Source organism: Barbus barbus, assembly GCF_936440315.1.
Source record: "Barbus barbus genome assembly, chromosome: 48".
In the NCBI taxonomy this organism is placed as follows: domain Eukaryota; kingdom Metazoa; phylum Chordata; class Actinopteri; order Cypriniformes; family Cyprinidae; genus Barbus; species Barbus barbus.
The window spans coordinates 2754094-2779264 of record NC_136726.1 but is presented as its reverse complement, the minus strand read 5'-3'; the positions used below and the strand labels follow the sequence as shown (position 1 = coordinate 2779264).

Sequence of the window (25171 nt, the reverse complement as noted above, 5' to 3'; positions counted from 1 at the left end):
GAAAAGCACATTTGAAATCAGAATGCAGTATGCAAAGGATGTCATAATAGTAAACCAGTTATCTGTCCTGAAAGACTTTAAATGTTCGTGGTATATATGTATATTGTATAGCTAATACAAACCTAAAATTATCTTTTCAGGACTAAAACAAATATAGGATTCACCTGAGAATACATAATGGCTATAATATATTAATATATTAAACTGAACACAAATGACTGAATACATGACACAAATACATTAAATATTTTTGTTTTTGTTGTGAACAGAAAAAAATCAACACACTTAGTTTTATTCTTTATTTACGTTTTCAAATGCATATTAAATAATTGGTTAAGATAACAAAATTACATTCTATAAAGCATATAAAAGCACCGTATACATCTATACACTGTTGAAAACATCAGAACACAAAATCATATTGCTATGATTTCCCCTGACCAACAAAAGTGTCCTTGAGATCAATACATCTCGCTCTGTTAAATCTACATTTTCTCTTTTGGTGATTATACAAAAGAGGCATTCGCTGACATTTAATTGAATTGTTCCTTTATTCCTTTTTATTAATTAAAACTCTTCTCTCTTTTAATGATAAATGGTACATTGTGGCATCCAAAAATGCATTTGCGTCAAACAGGTTAACATTAAATAAAAGGCATCACCTTCTAAGATCAGCCTCTGTCATAAAGCTTTCCTCAGCGAGAAAGTTAATATATATTGTTTTTTGTTTTCTCCTAAATTTAGCAACTGTTGAAGTTGTTCAATTCAGTAGTTTTTTTTCTTGATTAGGAAATCTAGCGGTATAAGCTGTTTAGGGAGCACTCACATGGAAGGGACTTCCTGGTATAGTTTCATCCCCCCATTTGACAATAACAACATAGTTTCCTTTCTCCTTCACTGTGTAGGTTACATTGTAAAGCTTGTTTCCCATGTGTTTAACAGCCACATCTTCACATGGAGTTCTGGGACCATGCACGCCAACCATTAGCATGTTTGTTCCTGAAAGGAAACAAAAGCAAAATAAATATCCTGTATAACTGTATTTTGTTGGTGCTAAACCGTTATCGGCTTTATTTTATTTTACCTGCTTTACAACAGTCAACGGAAAAGGTGTTCTTCTGACCCACGAAGGCTTTGGAGAGGCCGGCACCTTGACATACAACCTTACTGGCATCTGAAGTTGACTTGGAGCTGGACAGAGTGCTGAAAGCTCCTGCCATCTTTGAGGTTTTGGTAACCGTCTCCACAATGACTGATGAAGTTTCATGTAGACTGTGGCCTCCAGACAGACGCATACCTACAGCAAAAGACAGATGTGTTAAAATTCACAGCCTCTTGCAATTACACTAATATTATATACCTGAAAAAAATACACTGGAAGTCTGATGATTTAGTTAAGGCAAAATTGTTCCTGGTTCAATTTACAGAATTTGGGGTATATTACCAACATTGACAAATTTACATTGAAGAAGGAAGTTTAATCAACTGGTGTTCGTCTTACCTGTAACCTTTGCTTTGAAGGGACTGCCAACAATATGCTGTGGCCCACCATATCTGATGCATATAAGGTAGTTTCCTGGTGCCATAGGCGTATAAGAGACTTTGTAACCTTCTAGACACTCGGTACAGTCCATTTTGACCTTTGAGGGACCGTCAATGGTAACAGATAAGGCACCTGAACCAGCCTTGCATGTGCTTACGACAAACTCAGAGGGGACCCCTACAGAAAGGTAAGAACGCAACATTACATTTGGATCAACTAGTAATATAGTACTGACTGAGCAAGAAAATGTTATACTAAAGCAACTTTATACTAAATCCTGGACCAGTACCTGTGCGTCCACCCTCAAGTCCTGGACCGAAGGCAGTCACCATTCCTGGATCTCCCACGCTTTCTGTTTCTCCAACACGTACTTTGAATGGGCTTCCTGGTATATGGCTTCCATTGAACTTCACATCAATGCAATGAACACCATTCTCACGTGGAATGAAGCGAATTGCATTCTTGTCTATGAAAAGGAGGGAATCATGATGTTAGAACAATTAAGTGTTGCCTATTCAATGAAAGTTAAGTTGAGTGCATGACAGCAGTGTACTTAAAACAAAAAATCTACAGGTTTACAACTTACCGCTATCCAGTTCAGTCACATAACACTCCTCTACTACACCAGAGGGGGCGTGAACTTTTGCATCTATGACACCTCTCGCCCCATTCCTCTGAACCGCAAATGAGGCTTCCTGGTTAATCTTCAAATCCTTCTCCTGCACGTGATAAGAGGAATGAAAGTTTGATTTCCCACTCAAATGCACAGCAATACATTCATGCACAGACAGACAGATAGGTAGATACATAGATAGAACACTTAATCCCTGCTCAACAAAGTAATAGCATGGCCCTGGATATACATGGAGTCCAATTACAGCTCATGGACAAAGATAACTCAGCCATGACTCAAAGAGCAAAAAAGAGTTGTGGCAAGCTTGTATTGTACTGTTGCTGTAGTTACTACCATCATTTGTTATATGTGACTCTGGACTCTCACAAAACCAGTCATAAGGTTCAATTTATTGAAATTAATAATAAGCTTTCCATTGATGTATGGTTTGTTAGGCAAATATTTGGCTGAGATACAACTATTTGAAAATCTGGAATATGAGGGTGCAAAAAAAAATTGCCTTTAAAATATGTCCAAATGAAGCTCTTAGAAAAGCATATTACTAATCAAAAATTAAGTTTTGATATATTTACGGTAGGAAATTTACAAAATATCTTCATGAAACATGATCTTTACTTAATATCTTAATGATTTTTGGCATAAAACAAAAATCAATAATTTTGACCCATACAATGTATTGCTGGCAATTGCTACAAATATACCTGTGCTACTCATGACTGCTTTAGTGCTCCAGGGTCACATTCGATCTAAGCATTCCTGTTTGTTCTGTAAGGTATAGAGCGGTTGTGCTTAGCTGTGGAGCTTATACCTGAAGACTTGTAACAGTAAGTCGACGTGCATCATCAGACAATGTAGCAACAGGAACAACGAAGGGGCTATCTGGGATATGCTCGTTATTGAACTTGATAGAAACTTCATAGTCCCCTGAGAGAAGAAATGGAGAACGGGAGTGCAATGATTTCAACTGGATTTGCAAAATAAGTATAAATCGAATCATAGGAAGTTCTGTTGTAAGCCTCACCTGGCTCCTGCACAATGTAAATAACACCACAGGATCCATCTTTTCTGTCTTCAAAGGAGATTTCAGCCTTACTTGGACCCTCAACAGCAATGGACAGACCACCTGCTCCAGCCTCTCTAGTCCAAATGCTGAATTCAGCTATCACACAGAGTAATGAAAAGAGACATGCAGACGATGAGAGGAAAATCTATGACAGTATTTATCCTTACAAAAAATCAGAAGAAAACAAAACTGTTTAAAACATACCAGGAACTTTTGCGACAGCTCTCTCTAGGCCTGTGCCTCCAGCCCGGACCTTGTGAGAGCCTCCTTCTCCTAGGGGCCCAACAGTGAACTGGAAGGGGCTTCCAGGGACATGCTCACCCCTGTATTTGACGTTGACTGTGTGAGAACCCATTTCAGAAGGTACGAAGCGGACTCTGTAGGTACTGTTCCCGCTATCAACAACCTCTGCATCGGCTACATTTCCACCAGGGCTGGTCACCTGAGCTGTCATTGCCTGAATGCCTGTGTCAGCTGGAAATGGGAAAAACCAATGAAGGTAAGCAATAAAACAAAAGCTAGGGGTGTTTTATGGAGGGAGGGAGCTTAATAATGGTTTATCCTTACCCTCTTGCCTTACTGCACCAAAGCTACCCAGTCGTTCTCTTCCCAGGAAGGACTCAAAAACATCTCTGAAAGGGTCACTGCCAAGCTGTGTACTCTCTTCTACGTGTACCTCCCGCTTAGTCTCACCTCCGTGGGTCTTGCTGATTTCTGTGCGTTCTGTACGTGTGTAAGTGTGGCTACTGCGTGTGAAGGTACGAGTTAAGCGCTCCTGTGCTGACAACATCTGAAACCAGTTTCCTGTGTAGAAATGCATCGGAAAGATTTTCAGAAACATTAGTTGTTTAAAAAGTGTTCAGACACCCTGGCTAACTCTGTAACAGTTTATTGTATTCCATTTAAATGCGTTTTTAAAAATCGTATATATTAACAATTGTTTTTACCTGGGATTTTGAGGTTTAGGTCACATGCACTGCCTACTGAGGCAACAGAGGCAGCTTGCCTTTTTCTTGTTATACTCTCCTTCATCCTTCCTTCTCCTGTTACCTTCACAGTAAAAGGGCTTCCTACGAAGTGGGATGAACAAGCAAATTGTTACAAATCTCTACTATTGTCAACTGCCGGTCTACATGAGTATATCGTTGTAAAGAAACGCTGGGAAAGTAACCTGGTATGTGTTTGTCTGTAAACTTGATGTTGATGATGTAGTTGCCTGGTTCAGTGGGGCAATATGTCACTTTACATGTTCCATCTTCCATATCCTCACAATTGATATCCACTTTACTTGGACCCTCAATTGACAATCCAAGTCCTCCATATCCTTTAAAACCAAGATGTGTTAAAATCATTTTAATTAGGGGTATTACATTAGGTTTAAATTTGAAAACAGTGTTGGGGGGTAATGCATTACAAGTAATGCAAGTTACGTAATCAGATTACTTTTTTAAGTAACTAGTAAAGTAACGCATTATTTTTTAATTTACATGAAAATATCTGTATGTATTTGATCCCATTTTATTAACCAATGTCTTTGCTGCTGACCTTCGATGATCCAATATTGTAATGCATTACTTTTAAAAGTAACTTCCCCAACACTGTTTAAAATCATGTGTAAACAACTATAAATGCAAAAGAACTACAAAAACATACCAGCATTTCTAGTGTCCACAAAGAACTCGGCCACTTCAAAGGTATGTGCTTCAACGAGACCTTTACCAAAAGCCTTGACCCTACTGGCCTCCCCAATTTCAGATGGCCCTACCATAATCTTAAAAGGGCTGTTGTTCACGTGTGTCCCACTCTTCCTCACACTGACCTCATGCTCCCCCACTTCCTTTGGGGTGAACGAGAGACCTGGTGAGGCAAGGAGAGCAGAGATTATTTAATGCAAATGTAGTATATGCAGAAAGCATTTTATAGCCTTTTATGTGCTTACCAATGTGCTGGTTGGGCAATCTCTTCAGCAGGCATGGTTCATCCTTTCCTGATGGAGCTTTAATGCTAGCTGTTAGGTAGCTCAGGTCTGTTTCTGTGATCTTCAGTGAGACATCTGCTGCCGTGCCAATGTTCATCTGAGACCTTCGGAGTGAATCGTCACCTACATGGACATGACACATTAACAGAGAAGATGGTAAGTCACCATACGCAAGAGTTTGGCTATTTTTGCCAGGTCAGATTTTTAAAAATTCAAGTGCTTGTCATACCAGTGATCTTTGCTGTGAAGGGGCTGCCAGGAATATGACTGTTATCAAACTTGACGATGATGTTGTAATCGCCAGGTACAGTGGGCAAGTAGGACACAGTGCAGGTGCCATCTTTATTGTCCTTACAACTGATTTCTGCTTTAGATGGACCCTCTACAGCAAGGGACAATCCACCTGTGAAGGGCAAACAAAATGAACTAATTGTTATGTTTTTTGAGGTTGGGTTTTTTTTGTTTGTTTTTTTTTATTAAAATATTTATATTTAATTTAATGCAAAACAAAACCTTTATGTACCTTGTCCAGCATTCCTGGTAACAACAGTAAAAGTGGCTGGTTTATTGACTGTCCCATGGCACAGACCAGGTCCATAGGCTGTGACCATTCCACTGTTCATTACATCTACATAGAACTGCAAAGGACTTCCTGTGAACATAATTGCATTCAAGTCATGATTCTGTAACAAGCTTGGTGCAATGTATCATTCCATGGATGTTAAATGAAAATTACAGTGGTCTTAATATGTAAATTCGAACACTTAAGCTTCATAAAAGTATTTTGTGTCATTAGATTATCCATTAACAAGTGAAATTCTCTGCAAGTATTGTGTGTTTGCAAATGCCAATATTATCAAATAAAAGTTCTGTCATGACAACTCTCCTAGGCATAGTCATGGTAATGTACATGGCAATGTTAATGTGTTTGGTCTTGGCGGAATAGATCTGCTACGCTGCTGCTGCTGCGACAGAGCAAGTACTGAGACTTGCTACTGCCAATACATCCACAACATGCTGCTGTGAGCATGTAAGAAATGCTGCTGCTGCTGCACATATAACATATATAAAATAACCCCCATATAGTATGCATGAATACCGTAGCAGATTTATACAGGTGGAGCTGGGGAGGTGGAGAGTTTCTGAAGTGCGCTGCAACTGCTACAGCAAGCACTAGCCAAGTATTTCAATGTTGAGCAGCGAGTTCATTGGCTGCTGATACAAAAAGAACCAATCAGCTGCGGCATGTGATTATGATGTCACTATGTCAGATTGAGTTTGACCTGTCGTACTGCGCTATCTAGAGTTTCATGCCAGAACTTCGTATTTATATATTTTAACTATGGATTGTGTGTCCAAAACCTTTTTTGGGCCATTTCGCACATAATTCCAAAATGGAGTCCAACCTGGGATATGGTTGCCATCATACTTTATATCCATTTCATGCAGGCCTCTCTCTGTAGGCTGAAATTGCACGGTGAGTGTTCCATCTTTGTTGTCCCTGATGAAAGGACGAGCTGTCTTACCAGAAGGCATACGCACTTCCCCTGCAGACAAAACAAACATGGTGCACTTCAGAAAACAGTACATAAGAGTAGTGACATTTTCTGCTCTGAATGAATATGATTAAAGATGTTACCCCTGAGCTCTCCTTGCTGGACAGTGAATGGGATAACTAAGTTCAACGGCTGAAACATGGGCTTTGTGTCATCTCTTGGTACAACAGGCTGATCTGTAGCCTGAGATAACATAAGAAAGACAATCAACAAACCACAATGTTTCAAACAGTGTGCTGTTGTCTTTCCACCACTTCAACACTGAATATTTTAACCATGTCATTCAAATCCCTTTCTGTTGTAATGTCCCTGATATCAGTATCAGTAGCTCTATCTATCATGGCGTTATCATGACAGTGATACACAGTCTGATACACCTGTTCAGTAATATCACTCACCATGACTTGAAAAGGGCTTTTAGGAATGTGTTGCCCTCCAAAGCGGATCGTGATGACATATTTTCCCGGCTCGGGTGCAGTATAATATATGTCGAAGGTGCCATCTGAATTTTCTGTAACATCCATATCCAGCTCCATGCCATTAGGGGTCAGAACCGTACATGTCACCTTCCCTTTTCCAGCAGCTTTGGCATCCACAGTGATGAATGTCTCTTCTGCAAACTTAATATTGGGCCCAAGGCTTTCTGCTCAAATAAAAACATTGTTAAAACCAAAGAATTAAACCTTGGAAACGTATTACTTGGTGTAATGGTAGAACATTTATAATGGCAGAAAATATTCCACCATTATAACTATTAAACTATATTAAATTAATTTCCTGATTTCTTACCAACACTATGTCCTCCAATAGACACTGAAAATAAAAAGCAAGCAAACAAATTTTAGTAAAACCAGAGTTGCGAAAAGAAATCACGAAACGTTGAAAGCACCAAAATGGAAAAAATACCTGTGAGCAGGCACTTGCTGGCATCACCAGTAGGAAAGGCTTGGACATTGTAAGGTGAGTTTGGGATGCTATCTCCACCGTACTTAATGGTTATGGTGTAGCGGCCAGTCATGTCTGGCACATAAGATACAGTGTAGGTTCCATCTCTATTATCTTGAATGCTAGCCTTTTTTGGCTTTCCCTCTGGATCCTAAATGCAACACAACGTTTAAATGTGCCGCTTTGGTAATATATACCTTGTTTTGAGGTTTTCGATATAAGAAGAGAGGCTTACAAGGATTTGAACTGTCAGAAGGCCTTTTCCTGCATCACGAGCATCAATGGTAAACTCCACCGGAAGACTGGCAGCCACTCCTTTAGTGTCCAGACCAGGTCCGCTAGCACGCACCTTACTGGCATCATGTGTGGGGGCTGAATTGACTTTGAATGGACTGTTAACAACCACAAAGTGAAAGAGACATGAAATTATTATGTTTGCATTACTGTCATGGGGTGACAATTAAATACAGTCTAAAATGCATGACTTTTCATCTTACCTGTTAGGTACTTCTTGGTTGGCGTATTTGACAGACACAGTGTGTGGCCCCTCCTGTGCAGGGGTGTAGTTGACAGTATGTGTTCCATCCCGGTTGTTTTTAACAACTACAGGCTCCAGGGTTCCTGTAAGACGAACATGTTCAAGATTTCGAAGGGAAAGCTCATTGGTCAGGGGTAAGTATTGAGCATAGGGTTTTCTACAGTAAACCTCCAGTACAATTTATTTAGTGTTTTAGGCACAGAGTATATTCATTGTGGACTGGAGGGCTTTTTGTTATGTACCTTTTGGTCCGTACAACTGCACCAGTAGAGGAGCCACTCCTGCTTTGCTGCTGTCCACAGTGAAGGTTTGTGGAACATGTGCGGTAACTCTGTTAGCGAGTCCAGGACCTGAGCACTTCACCTTACTGACATCCACCACATCCTTGACCTGCACCCGGAATGGACTGCCTGAGAACAGCAGAAGAAGAACACAGCTCTAAACCCAAATACAATAAAGCAGTAGCAATAAAGCAGCTATAGAACTATACAGTTACTAACTATACAAGATAATCCAGTAATAGTTGAAGTATATATAGGTATTTAGATATTTTACCTGGAATAGGTTGGCCTCCATAATTGATATTAATATCATAGTTTCCAGCAGTGAAAGGCATGTATTCAACACTGCAACTACCGTCTTTGTTATCCTTACAGAACATTTTGGCTTCTGATGCTCCTTCGATGGTCAAGCCCAAACCACCGGTCCCAGCACCCCTTAAAATCATAAGCATGGATGTACGATGAGACATAAATAACTCAAATATCATCCATCTTTAAAGCAAATATGAGTTTCTCTTCAGGCACCAATGATTATATATGCATACAGTATAGACCCCATACCTTGTCTCCACTGTGAAGCAGTTGGGTTTGTTAACTAGCCCACCTTCTAGGCCTGGACCATAGGCTCGAACACGTGTTGGGTCACAACCTTCGACAACTGACACCTTAAAGGGGCTCTTAGGAACAGCAACATCATCATAAAAGACCTCGATCATGTGCAAACCTACACAAAGCAAAGAATTACTTTAATTTGAAGAATTCTGGTTCATGTCAATCCTACTTCATAGGATATAGCTGTGTTAAACATGTTTTTCTATAGTTATAGTATAGTTAATATTCAGAGTTTTATAGCATATAGCTTTTTGCTATTTGCTCTGTTTTAACTGTGAACTGCAGCTGTCGCTGGTATAAATACAAGCTGTATTTCTGTACAACTGTGTGGTGGGCCCTAGACAGGCACACGACTATTTAATTATCTCTTTTTACAATGCATTTCCTATTTATAAACTCTCCCTGCATCTGTCATATGCTCTCATTGAGTTCCCCTGCTAAGCACTGAAAGCTTCTAAAAACATGCCATGGTCTGTTTTTATATGTACCCAATCCCAGATGTATTATATATAGACACGCATCTCTTTCTGATAGGATTCCTTCACCATCTACTACATATCTAATGTGAAAACCTACAACTTGCATTCACTTGTATTAATATATAAAATAATTGGTCACACTTTAGTTTGGGGACCAGTTCTTACTATTAACTATTAACTGTGACCTTTGCCTCAATAAACTCCTAATTTGCTGCTTATTAATAGTTAGTAAGGCAATTGTTAAGTTTAGGTATCAGGTAAGATTAAGGGATCTAAAATGTGGTCAAGAGTAAAATAGTCAAAAACAATATGGTGCAGAATAAGCCATTAATATGTGCTTTATAAGTAACTAATTAACAGCCAATATGCTGGTAATATGAATGCTAATAAGCAACTAGTCAACAGTGAAAATTGGTCCCTAAACTGAAGTGTTACCAAATAATTTAACACTTTTTTGAAGGCCTTAACTTTTTTCCCTTAAACTCATTTGTTCAGTCAGTGTTTCTGTGACGTACCATCCTCAAAAGCAGTGTATTCCACTCTGTATGTGCCATCGCCCTTATCAGTGATATATGCATCTGTGTTTGCGCCTGATGGATTGATGATGCGAATCTTAACATGATTTCCTCCTTTGGTCTTAGTCTGGGCCCGGGCATCCACAATGAAGTGTGTGGTCACCTCCTTAAGGACCCCTTGAGTGACAGAATAACAGGACAATAAGGTATAACTGATAAATGTAAAGACAGAAAGCTATCATTAAGGTTTTTAAATACTACCTCTGGGTTCAACTCCTGGTCCGTACACTTTAATCCCACTTGTGTCCACAGATGGCTCCACCTGAACACGTATGGGGCTCTTGGGCACCTGCTGACCTCCATATTTAATGGTGATGGTGTGTATGCCATGAAAGAGAGGGGTGTAGGTGACAGAAAATGTTCCATCTTTGTTCTTTTGAATACAAACTTCAGCTTGAGCCCCTGAATCTGACATAATCTCAATGGTGAGTTCAGCCTCCCCGGCTCTACTGCAGTCCACTGTGAAAGTGGCCACCTCACCAGCTTTAGCCCGCTCCAGTCCGGGTCCACTCACTATAACTTTGCCAGCATCCAGAGCTGGCTTGACAAGGGCTTTAAAAGGAGAGCCAGGGATATGAGCTTCCCCATATAGGATGTTGATGTTGTAGTCACCAGCCTCTGTGGGCAGGTAGACAACAGAGCAGGTTCCATCACCGTTGTCTTGACACTCAATCTTAGCCTCACAGGGGCCTTCCAGTGTTAGACCCAGACCACCAGCACCAGCTCCTTTTGTGTCAATAGTGAACCGTGCAGTCTGACCCACAACACCACCCTTAAGTCCTGGTCCATAGGCACGAACCTAGTGGGAAATCCAGTTACGTAAAATTATAGAGCTCATGTAATATTGCAAAGAAACTAGAGATGCACCGATTGCAATTTTCTTGGACGATCTGATTTCCGATTTTTTTGTAAGAATTTACCAAATTTAGAAAGGGAACTGGAGATTTTTTGTTTTCCGATTTTCTTTCTAAGAACTATAATTGACAGCATATACTAATAAAAATCAAATAATTAAATAAAAATTCCCAAAATCTGGACGAAGTGTTTTCTCATTTAAACAACTCTACTTAAAAGGTAGAAATAAAACTTCCAGTGGGTGGTGGCAAAATACTGAGTGAGTCATTAATTCAACCAATTCTTTCAAACGCTGATTCATTCAGAAATGAGGCAACTATCTTTATGAATGGGTTACTGACTTACTAGATTTCTTCAAAAATGTGGATTCGTTCAGTACCGTTACACTGCTGTGTGTTGCTCGGAGAAACACAGCAGTTCTGCTATGGCTTTGATTGGAACTATTTTCGTCAGCGAGATTGAGCAAAAACAGTCAATATTGTGTCTAAAATGCAAGTCACTAAATTAAATTCTTGTTTATTGTATAAAATCAGTGTCAATTTGTTTATATATTTTGTTTGTTTGTTTGTTTGTTCTTTCTTTCTTTCTTTATGTCTTTTATTTTATTTTATTTTTATTGTATGCATCTATAACATACGGAGCCAGGAAATCGCCTGTAGGAGAAAAAAAAACAATCCATGGCGACGGTTTTGCAATTTGTCCCCTCAGTTTATAAACCGTACTCACAAAGTTTTTAACTATTTCCTGGGTTTAACAAACCGGGCCCACAGATTAATAAACCGTACCCACGAATTTCCAATCCATGCACTCAGATTTTGTAATCCGTACCTTCGTTTTTTTTGCTGTTTTTTTTTTTATCTGTACCCACAAATTCATAATTTGTGCCCACGCTTTCACAATCCATTCCCACGGGTTTGTAAACTGTACTCACGGACTGATTTTAGAAGAACAGCAAGCTCCCAGGTAGGCCACGTGTTAATGAATCTTATTGTATATTGTTTTATTGTGTATTATTAAGTGGATTGCTGCTTACTGTAGCGGGTACGAGGTGGAATACAACAATTTAATAAGAATGATGTGCGTCAAAATCTTGTGTTTATTTGTGAAAATCTTAGAACTTTATTATTATTATCTAAAAAACATTGTGTCATGACTGAATTTTGACTAATTGCTTTGTTCCTCTTTTGTAAGTCGTTTTGGATAAAAGCTTCTTCTAGATGCATATGTAGCCTAAATGTAATAATAACAATAGCCTAGTAATAACAATAAAATAATAATTATTATTATTATTGTTGTTGTTGTTTTGTTGCTGTTATTATATTAATTTATAATTATAAATGAGCGCACTTAAAACAGTAAAATGTTTATCATAAAATAATTCATGAATGCTTTTTTTAAATAACATTTTACATATTTGGGAATGTGTTTGTGTACCATTCATGCTTAGCATGAAGACTTGTTGGTGATTTTATTTACTAATCTTTTTCCTCCAGACTTAGATGCATGTAATAGGCTTCACTGGTTAATGTTATTTTTAAATAACTAGGCCTATTATACCATTGCATTCAGCCAGGGCGCAATTGAATGAAAATATAGCGTGTACATTATTTGTTTTGTATTGCGTTTTACCTTCTCTATATTTACCTTCTTTATATTTTATGTTGCTGCGTCAATCTATTAAATTACTTATATGAGACCATGATCCACACTCACAAAATAGTCTTCTTTTTACCGTTTATTTTACATTAATGACCAATAGGATAAAACACAGGCGACAGTATTTTATCCTGGTGATTAACGTAAAAATAAACGCTAAAAAGAAGACTATTTTGTGAGTGTGGATCATGGTCTCATATACTATGAAAAATTTTGTGAGTGTGGATCATGGTCTCATATACTATGAAAAATAAAGTTTAAACACAATACAATGCATCCCGCATCTAAACAGGTGGCCTGGTTGAATCTGCCAACAAAGACTGGGGGCCGGGCCACAAATCCGTGAGTTTACAAACCTGCGGGAATGGATTGTGAAAGCGTGCGCACGGATTATGTGTGGGTACGGATTGAAAAACCAAAGGTACGGTTAACAAAATCTGAACACATGGATTGGAAATATGTGGGTACGGTTTATTAATCCGTGGGCACGATTTGTTAAACCGAGAGAACAGTTTAAGAATTCGTGAGTACGGTTTATAAACTGAACAAATTGCAAAACCATTGCCATGGATTGTTTTTTACCAAACAGGTGACTTCCTGGGCTCCGTAATAACTTTCTGTGTTGCTCATTAGTTTTGATTTCTGCATGAGTCTCTCTCTCATTCAGGCTGCACAAGCCTCATCTGCACAACATAAATTATGTTTTATTAACAAAGTTCGGGAGGAGCACGTCAGATACTTAGCCTAATTAAACACAAGTGGTACGCAATCAAGTCAATCAACTCACGGATATAAATACAGCTGACATACCTCCACTCATTTGACGGTCTATCACAGGGATCCTCAAATCTGGACCATTCGTGCAGAGTTTAGCTCTAACCCTAATCAAACACACCTGAGCTGCTAATCAGAGTCTTCAAGATCATTAGAAAATCACAGGTAGGTGAGTTTGATCAGGGTTGGAGCTAAACTCTACAGCAGATTGGACCTCCAGGGTAAGATTTGAGGAACCCTGGTCTATCAGCATCCCTCCACCACCCCTTCTCCACAATATCACTAAGTTCTCACCATACCACGGGGGGATACTCTGGGTTCGGGCCATTCCCGAGCTCAGAGCCCTTCCCCAGGACAGCACGCCAACTACGTATTACCATACTCGCCAAATACGCATTACGTAACTCGTGCTAAATATATGTAAGTGTGAACTCGTGAAATACATTATCATTTGCCGTTTACACTGATTGCAATAAAATCTGAATTATTCTCGCACAAACATTTTTGGTGGCCAAGTTTCAGTGCTTTCCTAGTTATTTTTGTTATTGAGGTTTTAATCAGGCTTCTTGTCTGGTTGGGCAAGTAAAATTCTCTCTCACTTGCAGAACATGTTCGCATGCGGATGTGAGCGTAAGTGCGATGTCAAAACTGACCGGTCCGATCAAGCCGAAAATTGGCTAATTCCAGTCCCTGAGTGTACAATCTGTGCATCTCTAAAAGAAACCTATTATTCCCAATAAACTCTCATCTTACCTTTGAGGGATCGGCAGGCATGAGTCCCTCTACAGCGAAGGGACTTCCTGGAACGGGATTCCCATCATAGCTGATGTTCACCTTGTAATGACCCTCTTCGGGTGGGATGTATTTCACACAGGTGGCCTCTTTGGTCTTGTCTGATTCCAATTTACAAGGTATTGTTCTACCAGAGGGTGAGGTTATGGTCACATCTACCTTACCCTGTCCACCTGCCCCTTTCGTGCTAACAATAAACTCCTGGTCCTTGCCAACTTCCACTTCTGCAACACAAATAGCAGTTTAGTAAGCATTGGAGCAGTGTGCATTTATGGTTGATAGTTCAGGTTTAACTGTTAACATGCTTACTTTCATTAAGGCCTTGAACTTTGACTTTGCCAAGATCGAGTGGAGGGGCAACTGTGATCATGAAAGGGCTTTTAGGAATGGGATCTCTGCCATGTGTGACCATGATAGCCATCTCACCCTATTTTGCAGAAGATTAGGCATTTGGTGAGATGTAACATTTCCCATCATAATAACATTCGCGTTCAAAGTAAAACCAAAATGGAATAGATGTTAGTGACCCCTGACCTGATGGAGAGCAGTGTACTTCACAGTGTAGGAGTAGTCGTGATTATCAATGATCTCAAAATCTTTAACAGCGTTTCCTTTGGCAGAAGTTTTGAACTGCACCTCTGGTTTAGCCTTTCCTGCTCCCTTCGTGAAGATGGTGAAATGGGTTGGAATATCGACTTGAACGCCTGTAAAACAGGGCTGTGTCAATTAAAACTCATTTATCTGGGGCTTAAGGTGTTAATGTTGTAGCTTACACCCACCTGTCTTGTTCAGTCCAGGACCTTCAGCACTGACTTTGCCAGCATCATGAGAAGGATCCACCTTGACTTTGAATGGGCTAGTGGGGATTTCCTGTGTTAAGCAGAGAAGAGTTTGAGATGTTCACTTAGCCTTAATGTATAATTGTTTTTTGGCAAGAAGCAAGAAGGCTGCTTTACCTGATCTGCAAAGAGCACCATGATGGTGTAACGGCCAGGGCCAGGGGGCATGTATTTGACAGTGAAGGTGTCATTATCATTTTTAATGATGTCAAAATCAATATCTGCCTCTGCTGGACCCATCACACCTGGGGCACATTTGATCCCAATGCTGATATCACCTACAATATAGTCAGAATGGTTAGCAACATTTACACTCTTTTATGTGTCATATAAAGAGAAAAAATAAACTCGTTTTGCAAACCTTGGCCAGCTTCACTGCAGTCAACAGTGAAGTAGGTGGGCTCATTCGCCTTCAGGCCAGTTTTCTCAACTCCAGGCCCAAAGACCTTCACTTTGTCAGGGTGACAGCCTTCACCAACAAGAACCTTTAAAAGACAGAGTTTTAAGCAATAATGTGCAAACAGCAAGTTTAAATCTCAAACAATGACTCATCATGTTGCTCCATCACAGCATAATACAAACTAAAATACTACACTGGGAATACTCACTCTAAAGGGACTCTTGGGTACATTGACCTCCCCCCAGGTAATTATGATGGTGTGCTTCACTGGTTTGGTAGGAACATACATACAAACAAAAGTGCCATCTCCCTTATCAGTAATCTGAATGTCAATCACACAGCCTTCAGCATCCTAGAAGAAATGCCCAGCAGGTCACCATTTAGCCAGTTTGCAGAAACAAAATGATTCATTTTCAATAATTCATTGGTTTGATTGGTACACATGTTATGAGTCTTTGTCCTCTGTTATCTTGTAACACTCATTCTACTTACAGGACTGATGTTTAGCCTTAGCCTGCCATCATTTCCAAAGGAAAACATTGAGACTATTACACATGGACACACCTGAGCATAGATCTTCAGACTGCCTTTGCCAGCTTGTCGAGCGTCAACAGTGAATTGTGTTGATTTGTTGACAGTTACTCCAGTGGGCTCCAAGCCTGGCCCGAATGCTTTGACCTGCACATGAGATCCTTCAGATCAATAACACTGACATTGACAGCAAAAGTTACGAAAATAAGAGGTGACTGTCATTGAGCAGTTTTCCATATGTTATTCACCTTCTCAGGGAAGACATCATTAGCTGCAGGAAGTATATGGGCCATGAAGGGGCTGTCTTTGATATCTTCATCATCACAGATGACATGAACCGCATAATCTCCGGGTTCAGTGGGCCAGTAACGCACATCACAGGAACCGTCACCTTTATCATCACACTCTATCTTTGCTTGAGAGGGGCCCTCAACAGAAAACCCTTTAAAGAAAGTGATGGCAAGTAAACATTTGTTGTATGCATACAAGAAAATTATCTTCTTCCTAATCTAGAATTACCTACCTAGAGATCCTACTTCTGTACCAATAGCCTCAACAACAAAGTCAGCTGACTTGCCAACCATTCCAGTCTTCAAGCCAGGACCCCAAGCCCGCACCTTCTGAGGTCCAGCTTCCTTACTGACCTCCACTTCAAATGGGCTAAAATAAACACAATACATAAATATAGGGCTGGACACTTTGACGTAAAAAGGTGAGTGTATTTGTATTGTAATGGATATACTAGGTTATCATATTAGCACCCACCTTTGAGGAATAGGTTGGCCTCCCCATGTGATGTTTACATTATATTTTCCAGGCTTAACAGGACAATAATCACACTTGTACACTCCATCACCAACATCTCGTACTTTCACAGGCACCTCTACTCCTCCTGAAAACATTCACATTCAGTCATCAGCATTTTCTAAACACAGGCGTATTAAATGATGAGCAAACAAACTAAGAATCACACCATTGAAAAACAGCAAATTTAAAAATGACTCACCAGGCCCTTTCACTGAGACCTTCAGTTCTCCAGTTCCTGCTCCTTTGGTAAAGACAGTGAAATCTGCCACCTCCTTTACCCGAACACCCTTAGGCTGCAGTCCCCGGCCAGTGGCACGGCAAGCATTTGCATTGCTGGCTGATGGGGAAAATACAAAGCAAACAGATTATAAAATGTCCAAAACTTCTCCAAATGCACAGACCGAAGCAGTGTTAGTAAGATCAAGCGAGGTGCTGTGCTTCTGATGAGTTGCTTTGATGACGAACTGGAAAATTGCAATGCTGCTTTGTTCAGTTGTCACAGGTCCTCATACAGAGCAAGTCAAATATGATAAATGGAAATATGCAGTATACAGAACATCCATGAAATACAATATCATCTTTTATAATGCCAGATTATTGGTCATTGATTACTGGAAAGGTCATTTTATAAACATCCAAACCGATAATGTTACATCAAAGCCTAAAATACTTTGATCTATTACAACAAGATGTATAAAAAATATATTAAAAAGCAGTTTTTTTACATGGCATTCAAATATCAAATATCCTGTGCTTCACGACTTCAAAATTTAGTATAGTGTTGTATAAGTTCATGTAGTCAGTCGTTGCTGCTCTGCGTTCCTCCAATACAAACACACTAACATTTGCCTTATTCCTACTATGCCTCAAAGTGGGTGTTTTGATGCATGGCAGGAATCAAGCTGCTGCAAACAAGCAAGAGGCTAAGCTTAGATACTGTTGCCCGCTGAGGAATAAACAAAGAGATGTGGACCAAAGTCAAGCGGCAGCGCACCTTTCTTTGTAAGAGCGAGTACCTGCTTCGGAGCCCCAGAAGAAGGTTTAGGGTGTGCTACAAAATAAACAATTGTTTTTTGGGTTGTGGGGATATTCTTTGTCTGTTTTTGATTGTTGCCCATGTACTGTTCCAATATGACTGACGCATTTAAAAATATTTGAGGAATATCTTAATAAGACAGCAAGATATGTAAGAAAGGAAAGTTAACAGATGCTCACCCTCAGAGACTTGCACTTTAAAGGGGCTGTTGGGTATTGGCTGCCCAGCAAAGCTCACATGGATGGTGTGCAGCCCTTCTTGCAGAGGTTTGTAGGTGCAACGGAAGATGTTATCACCCTTGTTTTCCAGAAGAACTTCCACAGTGTTGTTTTTATTCTGAGGGTCAACAATGACCACACTAACATCTCCAGCCCCAGCACCTGAAAATGGTGAGACAGGATCTTGAGTTCACCTTCATATAGAAAAGGCCCTTCCAAAACAAGTCACTGCGTTCTGCTCACCTGCAGTGCAGATGTCAAAATAAGTAGGCTTATGGGCCACATTGCCCACTGGCTCCAGACCTGGACCTCGAGCCTGAACTTTTTTGGGATCACCCAGAGCCTTTGCCACGTTCACCATGAAGGGGCTCTTATCAATGTCCTGACCAGCAAAGAGTACTTTCACCTGTGATATATAAGAATAAATAAACAACCATGCCACTGGAAGCAAACTACTTGCTAAAATGGACACTGAACCATGTTCTTGTACTAATGCTTACCTTGTGGGGCCCCTCAACTTTGGGCACATAGGTGACAGAGAATGTTCTTTTCTTGTCATTGTTGGGGACAACTTTAGCCTAATAAAATTAAAATATGAATTCTAGTTTAAAATGTGATTGATGGTTTGTTTCACATTGATGTGATAAGTACAGAGCATTAGAAAAGAACATCTGTCATGTCTCACCTCCTCAGTGTGACCCTCTGGGTCCTCTACATACACGATCACTTCTCCAAGTCCTGCCTCCAGTGTTTCCACAGTGAAAACAGCTGGCTTCAAAACCATGTTCCCCTGAGGCTCAATACCTGTTTTCATAAAATAAATAAATACAGATAAAACTGTCATACACAAGCTTTCAACAGCAATACTCAGCAATGCTTGACTTAAGTGCAAAAATAAAGGCTAAATATCTGATATTTTAAAATTCAATCAACTTAATCATTTTTATTTGTAGTGTAAAAATGCTCTATGGGCTTGTGTTGACAGAGCACGTTTTGTGATTTTTAAGACAACTGCACTTGGTTTATGAGCCTGTAGTTTGCTCACCTGGTCCATAGGCCTTGGCCTTTTTGGGGTGCAGCTGCCTTGATTTAAGAGGAGCTCCAGGCTTTAGTTTAGCTTTGGGAAACTGAGAGAGGTACGTCATCACTGAATGCTCATCCACATCTGGATCCACGATTTCCTCTGGAGCTATCACCTATAGATCAAAGATTTATTATAGTATTGCATGTATAGTGGTCCTTATTCAGTAATCAATGCTTTTAAGTTGCATATGTATATGCTCAGAAAACCACTACATTAAATTTCCACTAGTGAACTAGTCGTAAGGCCCATTTATGATGAGAATCATAAACATTGCATAAACAGTGCATTTTCTTTTCCCTATCACGTCTGTTCTATCATCACAAGGTAGTGGCAATCTCTTCAGATAGCCTACTATATTTATCCACAGAGTGCTGGGGTTTGAGAGCAGCCTTCAACAAGTCAAGGACAGGATTTACAAGGACCCAGACCCCTCCCACATCCCCTCAACAGTCAGCAGGGAATTCAGCACCAAGAATTTATGACATATACCCTACACCATGTGTGGCATCTCACACTTATCCCTTGAGGATAATGGAGCAGGCAGCACTGTGTGTCAAATTGCTGGAACCTCTAACATTTTGCACAAGCCCTTGTCTAGACACTACCTTCCTTGTAGCTGAAGTAGAGTAAAAATTGTATTGGCTGAACATGTGGAGTTTATATTGTTCACCTGAGGCACGCCGAGCCAGTCATCGGCCTGTTGCATGGCCTCACGAGCATTTGAAACGGGCTTGTTGGGGTCCCATGTTTGCCAGTCAGGGCACAGACCTACACAAAGAGTTAAAATTATATGAGTGAATCATTTAAGTTCTTCTATAGATTTAGGCCTCAGAAAATACATAAAAAAGTGAAATCAAATATGACATCCGGCCTCCCATAAACCTGATCTGTTGTTTAGAAATTGTTTGTAAAATATGTTTAAAGAGACTTATAATATAACCTAAATATATAATGATAAAAGTTATGCTGTGATTTGTCAAAAGCCAGCAGCACCCTGTATGGTCATGACTGTCTCGCAGGGACTGTTTCATTTCATCTACACCGAAGTAAACACTTTAGTTCATTACCCCTCTTTTCTCAGTAAGCTCATGTGAGCAAAGAGTTGCTCAGAAAACAGGTCATGATTTAGATGCAGAAAATAAATGAAGCTCTCATTCTCTATTGGATTTTTTAAATTTAGCCATTCTTATAATACAGGTTTTACTTTTACTATTTTATTTTGCTATTGCCATATTTACATTTGTTCTTGCTAATGGCAAAAATGGACTGAGCTCTCTAAAAGGAAAGTGAAAAATTACACATTATTCAGATTTTTACTATTGAATTTATTACATAACTTATATACTATACTGATTTTATATGGGCACTGGCACTATAAATTATATTTATTAAATTAATAATCTTGTGTTCTTGCCCTTATGTCATAAAATGTAAACACAAATGAAAAATTAAATATGGTCTAAGTAGTGAATCTAAACTACCAAATCAAACCAAAATCTTTGTACAATCTTGAAAAAAAAAATAAATGTTGCATTTCCTTACCCAATCACAACTGCCCAAAGTCAAACCATACAACTTGGTTATATCAGAATGTGAACTTACCAGGGGCACAGTTGTCCACAAGGGCACCGAGGGCCTTGCCATCCCTCCAGTCCTTGTTAAAGTTGTTAATAGGCAGCTCCGGTACTTTGTTCTGAATCCAGCCCAGCAGCCTTTGTTTGGGAGTGAGTTTCTTAACCTCTTCATCTTCCTCATCATCCCACATGGGCATGGAGATGGAGTAATGGAGAATGAGTGTCCAGATGAGACCCAGAATCAGCTTCAGGTTCCCATCTACAATGGCTTTGCTGTCTGCACAGGTCCAAGACAATCAAAAGGAAACCGAGTGAGCGAATGGACTAACAGCTGGCATTATCATGGTACTTTTACAGTACACCATTATATTCAATGGCAACCATATTCAAACAACATTGTACTTCAAAGAATATAAAAGTGCACAAAATTGTTTTTTGAATTAATAGTAGTCCTGTCTCCGTTTATTTTAGTGTCTCTGATATCCAGACGCAGGTTGTTAGGAGTCAGGTCTCCCCTAAACACATTCACACCACTGGTTTACAGCGAGTGGTTTTCTGTATCGGCAGCTCTAAACATTAATCACAATGAGGTAACTTCATTGCAATTTACTCAGCATTAATACTCCAACAAGTAGGGGTGGGCGATATGGGAAAAATATCATATCACGATTTTTTATAGAAATATCACGATTCACGATTTTTATCCCGATTCTTTGTTAGTTTTACTATTTTGGTTTTACAAGTTGTCTGAGCATTACAGCCAAACTAGAAAGACAAAGATGCACGGCAGATATTTAGGCCAAAGTGGGCGAAGATAAAAAATCTTTGTCATTATTTTATTTTTCTTATTAAAAAATAAGAACAAAGATACACATTACAAATACACATAATATACAAATAAAACAAACACTGCTTTATTTCCAGGTACAATAGGTGTATTTAGCAGAGCATTCAATGAAATTGAATGAACAAATATAAAAATAAAACACTAGATAGACTGATTCCTAAAGCAACTGTATTAAAGTTTTTCAGTCAAGAATAGTGAGTGATTTTTCTCTATGTTTTGTTGTTTTGTTAACGTTAAATGAATAGTTCCCCCACAAATTAATATTCTGTCATCTGTCTGTCAATTCTGTCATAATGTTGTATTTTTATATCATCATTTACTCAAAAGTTGTTTTAAACCTGAATGAGTTTCTTTCTTCTGCTGAACATAAATGCCATTTTGAAGAAGGTGGAAAACCAAACAGTTGCTGGTCCTCAGTGACTTCCATAGGATTTTTCTTTCCTACTATCAAAGTCAATGTAGACCAGCAACTGTTTGGTTTTCCACTGAGTAAATAATGACAGAAATTCAATTTTAGGGTGAACTATCCCTTTAATGACAGTCGACAGCATGTTTAGTGTCCTGTCTCTTTAAGAGCTGCACGCATCTAATATACAGTTCAGGCACGCATCCGTTTCTCTCTTAACTATTTACTTTCATTTTAGAGATAACCAACTCAGTCTGTATGTAAACCTTGTGTGTTTTGACAGTATTAGCGCAAAATATAACTTAGTTGAGTAATCAGGCGCTGTTAGACAGGCGTTTTAGTGCGCGTGCTTCAGGTGTATGCGCTCAGAACAAGCGCACACAGACCAGCGCGCGAATGAAACATTTAACCAGCAAGGCTTGTGTGCAAATAATGTACTTTTGCGATCGCGAATAAGTGCAGTGTCCTGTCTGAGTAACTCTACTGCTGTATGTTGTGTTGTACAGTATATAGAGACGGAGACCAGAACTGTATTTGACAATGTGCGCGGTAGCGCGATACTACGATATTTCTTCAAAAGCAGATCGTGGAGACATTTTTATCGTCCACGATCAAAAATCGTCATATCGCACACCCCTACCAACAAGCTATCATTATATGTCTGGACAGATCTGATACAACCTTTCACCTTTACTCAGCAAACGAGCTGTAGCCCGTCAGAACTAGTTTCCATCTCACTGACACATGGAGGTCCAATGTGAGCTACATGCTGCTGATATACTGCTCCCAGACTCTGACAGCTCAACTTTAAGAGCGTGAGGTAAAGTAGTGAGCTTTTGACCGCTGATAAGGTTGAGCAGGCTTGTGTGTTTGTGACAGAGAGGTCATGCTTACGGAGGTACAACAGCGCAGATACAAAACACATTAGTGTGTGATAACTTTACTTCTATTAATAAACAATGAGTCATGAATAAATCAGAAGTAATTCATAAGATAATAATCAGAAGTAATCTATAAGATGTTTTAATGTTGTTGGTGTACTTTCAAAGGTAAAAGGGGGCAAGTTGTTATATTAAGGAGCTTTTTTACCTTAAAAATAAAAACTGAACTGACATAAAAACGACTTGCACTTGGTCTGGTCTAGCCTAATCTGATGCTCTTTTATTCGGTCATATTTATAATATTAGTGAATAAAATCAGTTAATATAAATGTTTCAGATCTTTAGTCTACATTTGTTTATTATTTATTTAGTCATTTATCAGACGCTTTTATCCAAAGCGACTTACAAATGAGGACATAAGAAGCAATCAAAACCAACACAAGACAACAACGTGCAAGTGCTATTACAAGTCTTGGTTAGCCTAACGCTGTACAGATAAATATTATTATTATTGATTTTTATTTTATTTTTTTAAATAAAAAGACATATAGATAAAATAAAATTAGAATAGAGAGTGCTAGAGTTAGAGGGTCAAGTAAAGATGAAACAGATGAGTTTTTAGCCGTTTCTTGAAGATGGGTAAGGATTCGGCTGCTGGGATTGAGTTGGGCAGGTCACTCCACCAGATGGGAACAGTTCATGAAAAAGTCTGTGAAAGTGTTTTTGTGTGTCTTTGGGATGGCACAATAATGCGTCGTTCACTTGAAGAACGCAAGCTTCTAGAGGCACATAAGTCTGAAGTAATGAATTTAGGTAAAGGGGTGCAGAGCCAGTGCTGGTTCTGTAGGCAAACATTAATGCCTTGAATTTAATGAGAGCAGCTATTGATAGCCAGTGCAAACTGATGAACAATTCATAATTTATCATATTATTATTATATTAGTGATTATTCATCAGGTTTTTAGAGTCTACATTTAATTATTATTATTATTATTATGATTATGTTATTATTATCATCAGGTTTTTAGAGTCAACATTTTTATTATTATTACTATATTAATTATAATAATCATCAGGTTTTTAGAGTCTACATTTAATTATTATTATTATTATTATTATTATTTGAATGCACAATAATTATCTCTTAATTGTTAGATCTGTTATAGCTATAATCAAATAACGTTTGTTAAAATTAATAATGAAAGTTGTTGTAAAATACCACCGAAGTTGGGACGATCTTTGCAACTCTTCCTTCAAAGTTTGAATAAACTGAATTTAAAAAAATAAATAAATAAAAGCATCAGGCTTATTCCTGTTTAATGCGGATCTTACCTATTGAGACTAGTTTGATTCGCTCCCGGTCCAGAAACTCCAGCGCCACCGACACGTTCTCCAGCTTCATTTGTCTGAAGTTTGGTCTGACATTATGCTTTCTGTACATTTTCTTCTGGCTGAGGACCTCCAGGAGCGAGATGAGCTTGAGGCCATCGCCCAGGTCTCTCTGGAGGTCAGTGAGACCCTTATTGACGCATTTGAGATGTTCATTGCACCATCTGGTGAAGGTGTTCTGCTGGATCTTCTTCCACGGCGCGTCCTCGGCCAGCTCTTTCTCTGTCGCTGGCATCTCTTCCTCTTCCTCGTCCCCGAAGTCTGTGTCCTGGTAGTACTGTGGCGGCAGATCCTCTAAATGTGTGTAATTGCTCATGATGAACTCTTGCTTTTATACTTGCGATGCTGGAAACTCGCAGCTCGTGGCTTTCGCGGGAGAGTGCCAGAGGCGCGTTCGCTGTAAAGCAGGTCAAAACCTGAAAAAAACAGACAGGCTTTCACGGAAACTTGTGAAAAGTGATCTTCTGTCGGGACGATGATGGATTATCCGGTTCACGGTTTACACGGCGGCCGGTCCCCGTTTTTTAATTCTCAGTTCCCTGACGAATGTAGTCGCGACTTCTTAATGGACACTTTGAGTTTGAAGAAGATGACTTTTTGAAAAATGAAGATTTGCTGCTCCACAGTTCTCTGTTTGAAATGAGGAGAGAGTGAATGAAGGGGGTTTAAATGCACCCAGGACCCCAGGGATTACATCACACTGATGTCATGCTGTAGATACTGGAGTATGACGAGCTGTTTTCTAATTCTGCGATTGGCCAATGGAGACGCACTTATTTCTGGACTGTGGGGGTAAGTGGGCGTGGCCTCTCATTTGTAAACTGTGCGGTCACCGGCTCTGAATGACAAAGTCGCGGAAAAAAATAGAGGGTGACGCC

At 39.4% G+C, this 25171-nt stretch overlaps 1 protein-coding gene across 1 annotated transcript; it reads right to left on the bottom strand.

Moving 5' to 3' along the window:
* Positions 1-261: 261 nt before the first annotated feature.
* On the bottom strand, positions 262-24933 carry LOC306867056 (filamin-C-like). Its single transcript, XM_079412520.1, has 47 exons — positions 24237-24933; positions 20799-21047; positions 19867-19964; positions 19158-19308; positions 18798-18916; positions 18613-18690; positions 18356-18518; positions 18074-18274; positions 17058-17195; positions 16817-16943; positions 16575-16711; positions 16300-16493; positions 16085-16198; positions 15729-15872; positions 15482-15605; positions 15238-15398; positions 15061-15151; positions 14816-14985; positions 14591-14708; positions 14243-14505; positions 10406-11003; positions 10145-10321; positions 9100-9262; positions 8813-8973; positions 8500-8667; positions 8217-8340; positions 7955-8111; positions 7681-7870; positions 7564-7587; positions 7173-7417; positions 6858-6957; positions 6625-6765; positions 5742-5870; positions 5448-5621; positions 5180-5341; positions 4894-5097; positions 4412-4564; positions 4188-4310; positions 3808-4044; positions 3445-3714; positions 3199-3336; positions 2986-3101; positions 2130-2262; positions 1833-2009; positions 1502-1720; positions 1085-1297; positions 262-999 (listed from the first exon to the last, which is right to left on the bottom strand). The coding sequence occupies exons 1-47, from the start codon at positions 24607-24609 to the stop codon at positions 812-814; spliced, it is 8097 nt and encodes a 2698-aa protein (XP_079268646.1). The 5' UTR covers positions 24610-24933; the 3' UTR covers positions 262-811.
* Positions 24934-25171: the final 238 nt, after the last annotated feature.

Excerpts from the sequence above, each read along its gene's own strand:
- LOC306867056 (XM_079412520.1), bottom strand. The coding sequence starts at position 24,609 with ATGAGCAATTACACACATTTAGAGGATCTGCCGCCACAGTACTACCAG. Across the intron at positions 14,506-14,590 it reads AGTTCAAGGCCTTAATGAAA|AAGTGGAAGTTGGCAAGGAC; the intron begins GTAAGCATGTTA and ends TTTGTGTTGCAG. Across the intron at positions 3,102-3,198 it reads TTACATTGTGCAGGAGCCAG|GGGACTATGAAGTTTCTATC; the intron begins GTGAGGCTTACA and ends TTCTTCTCTCAG.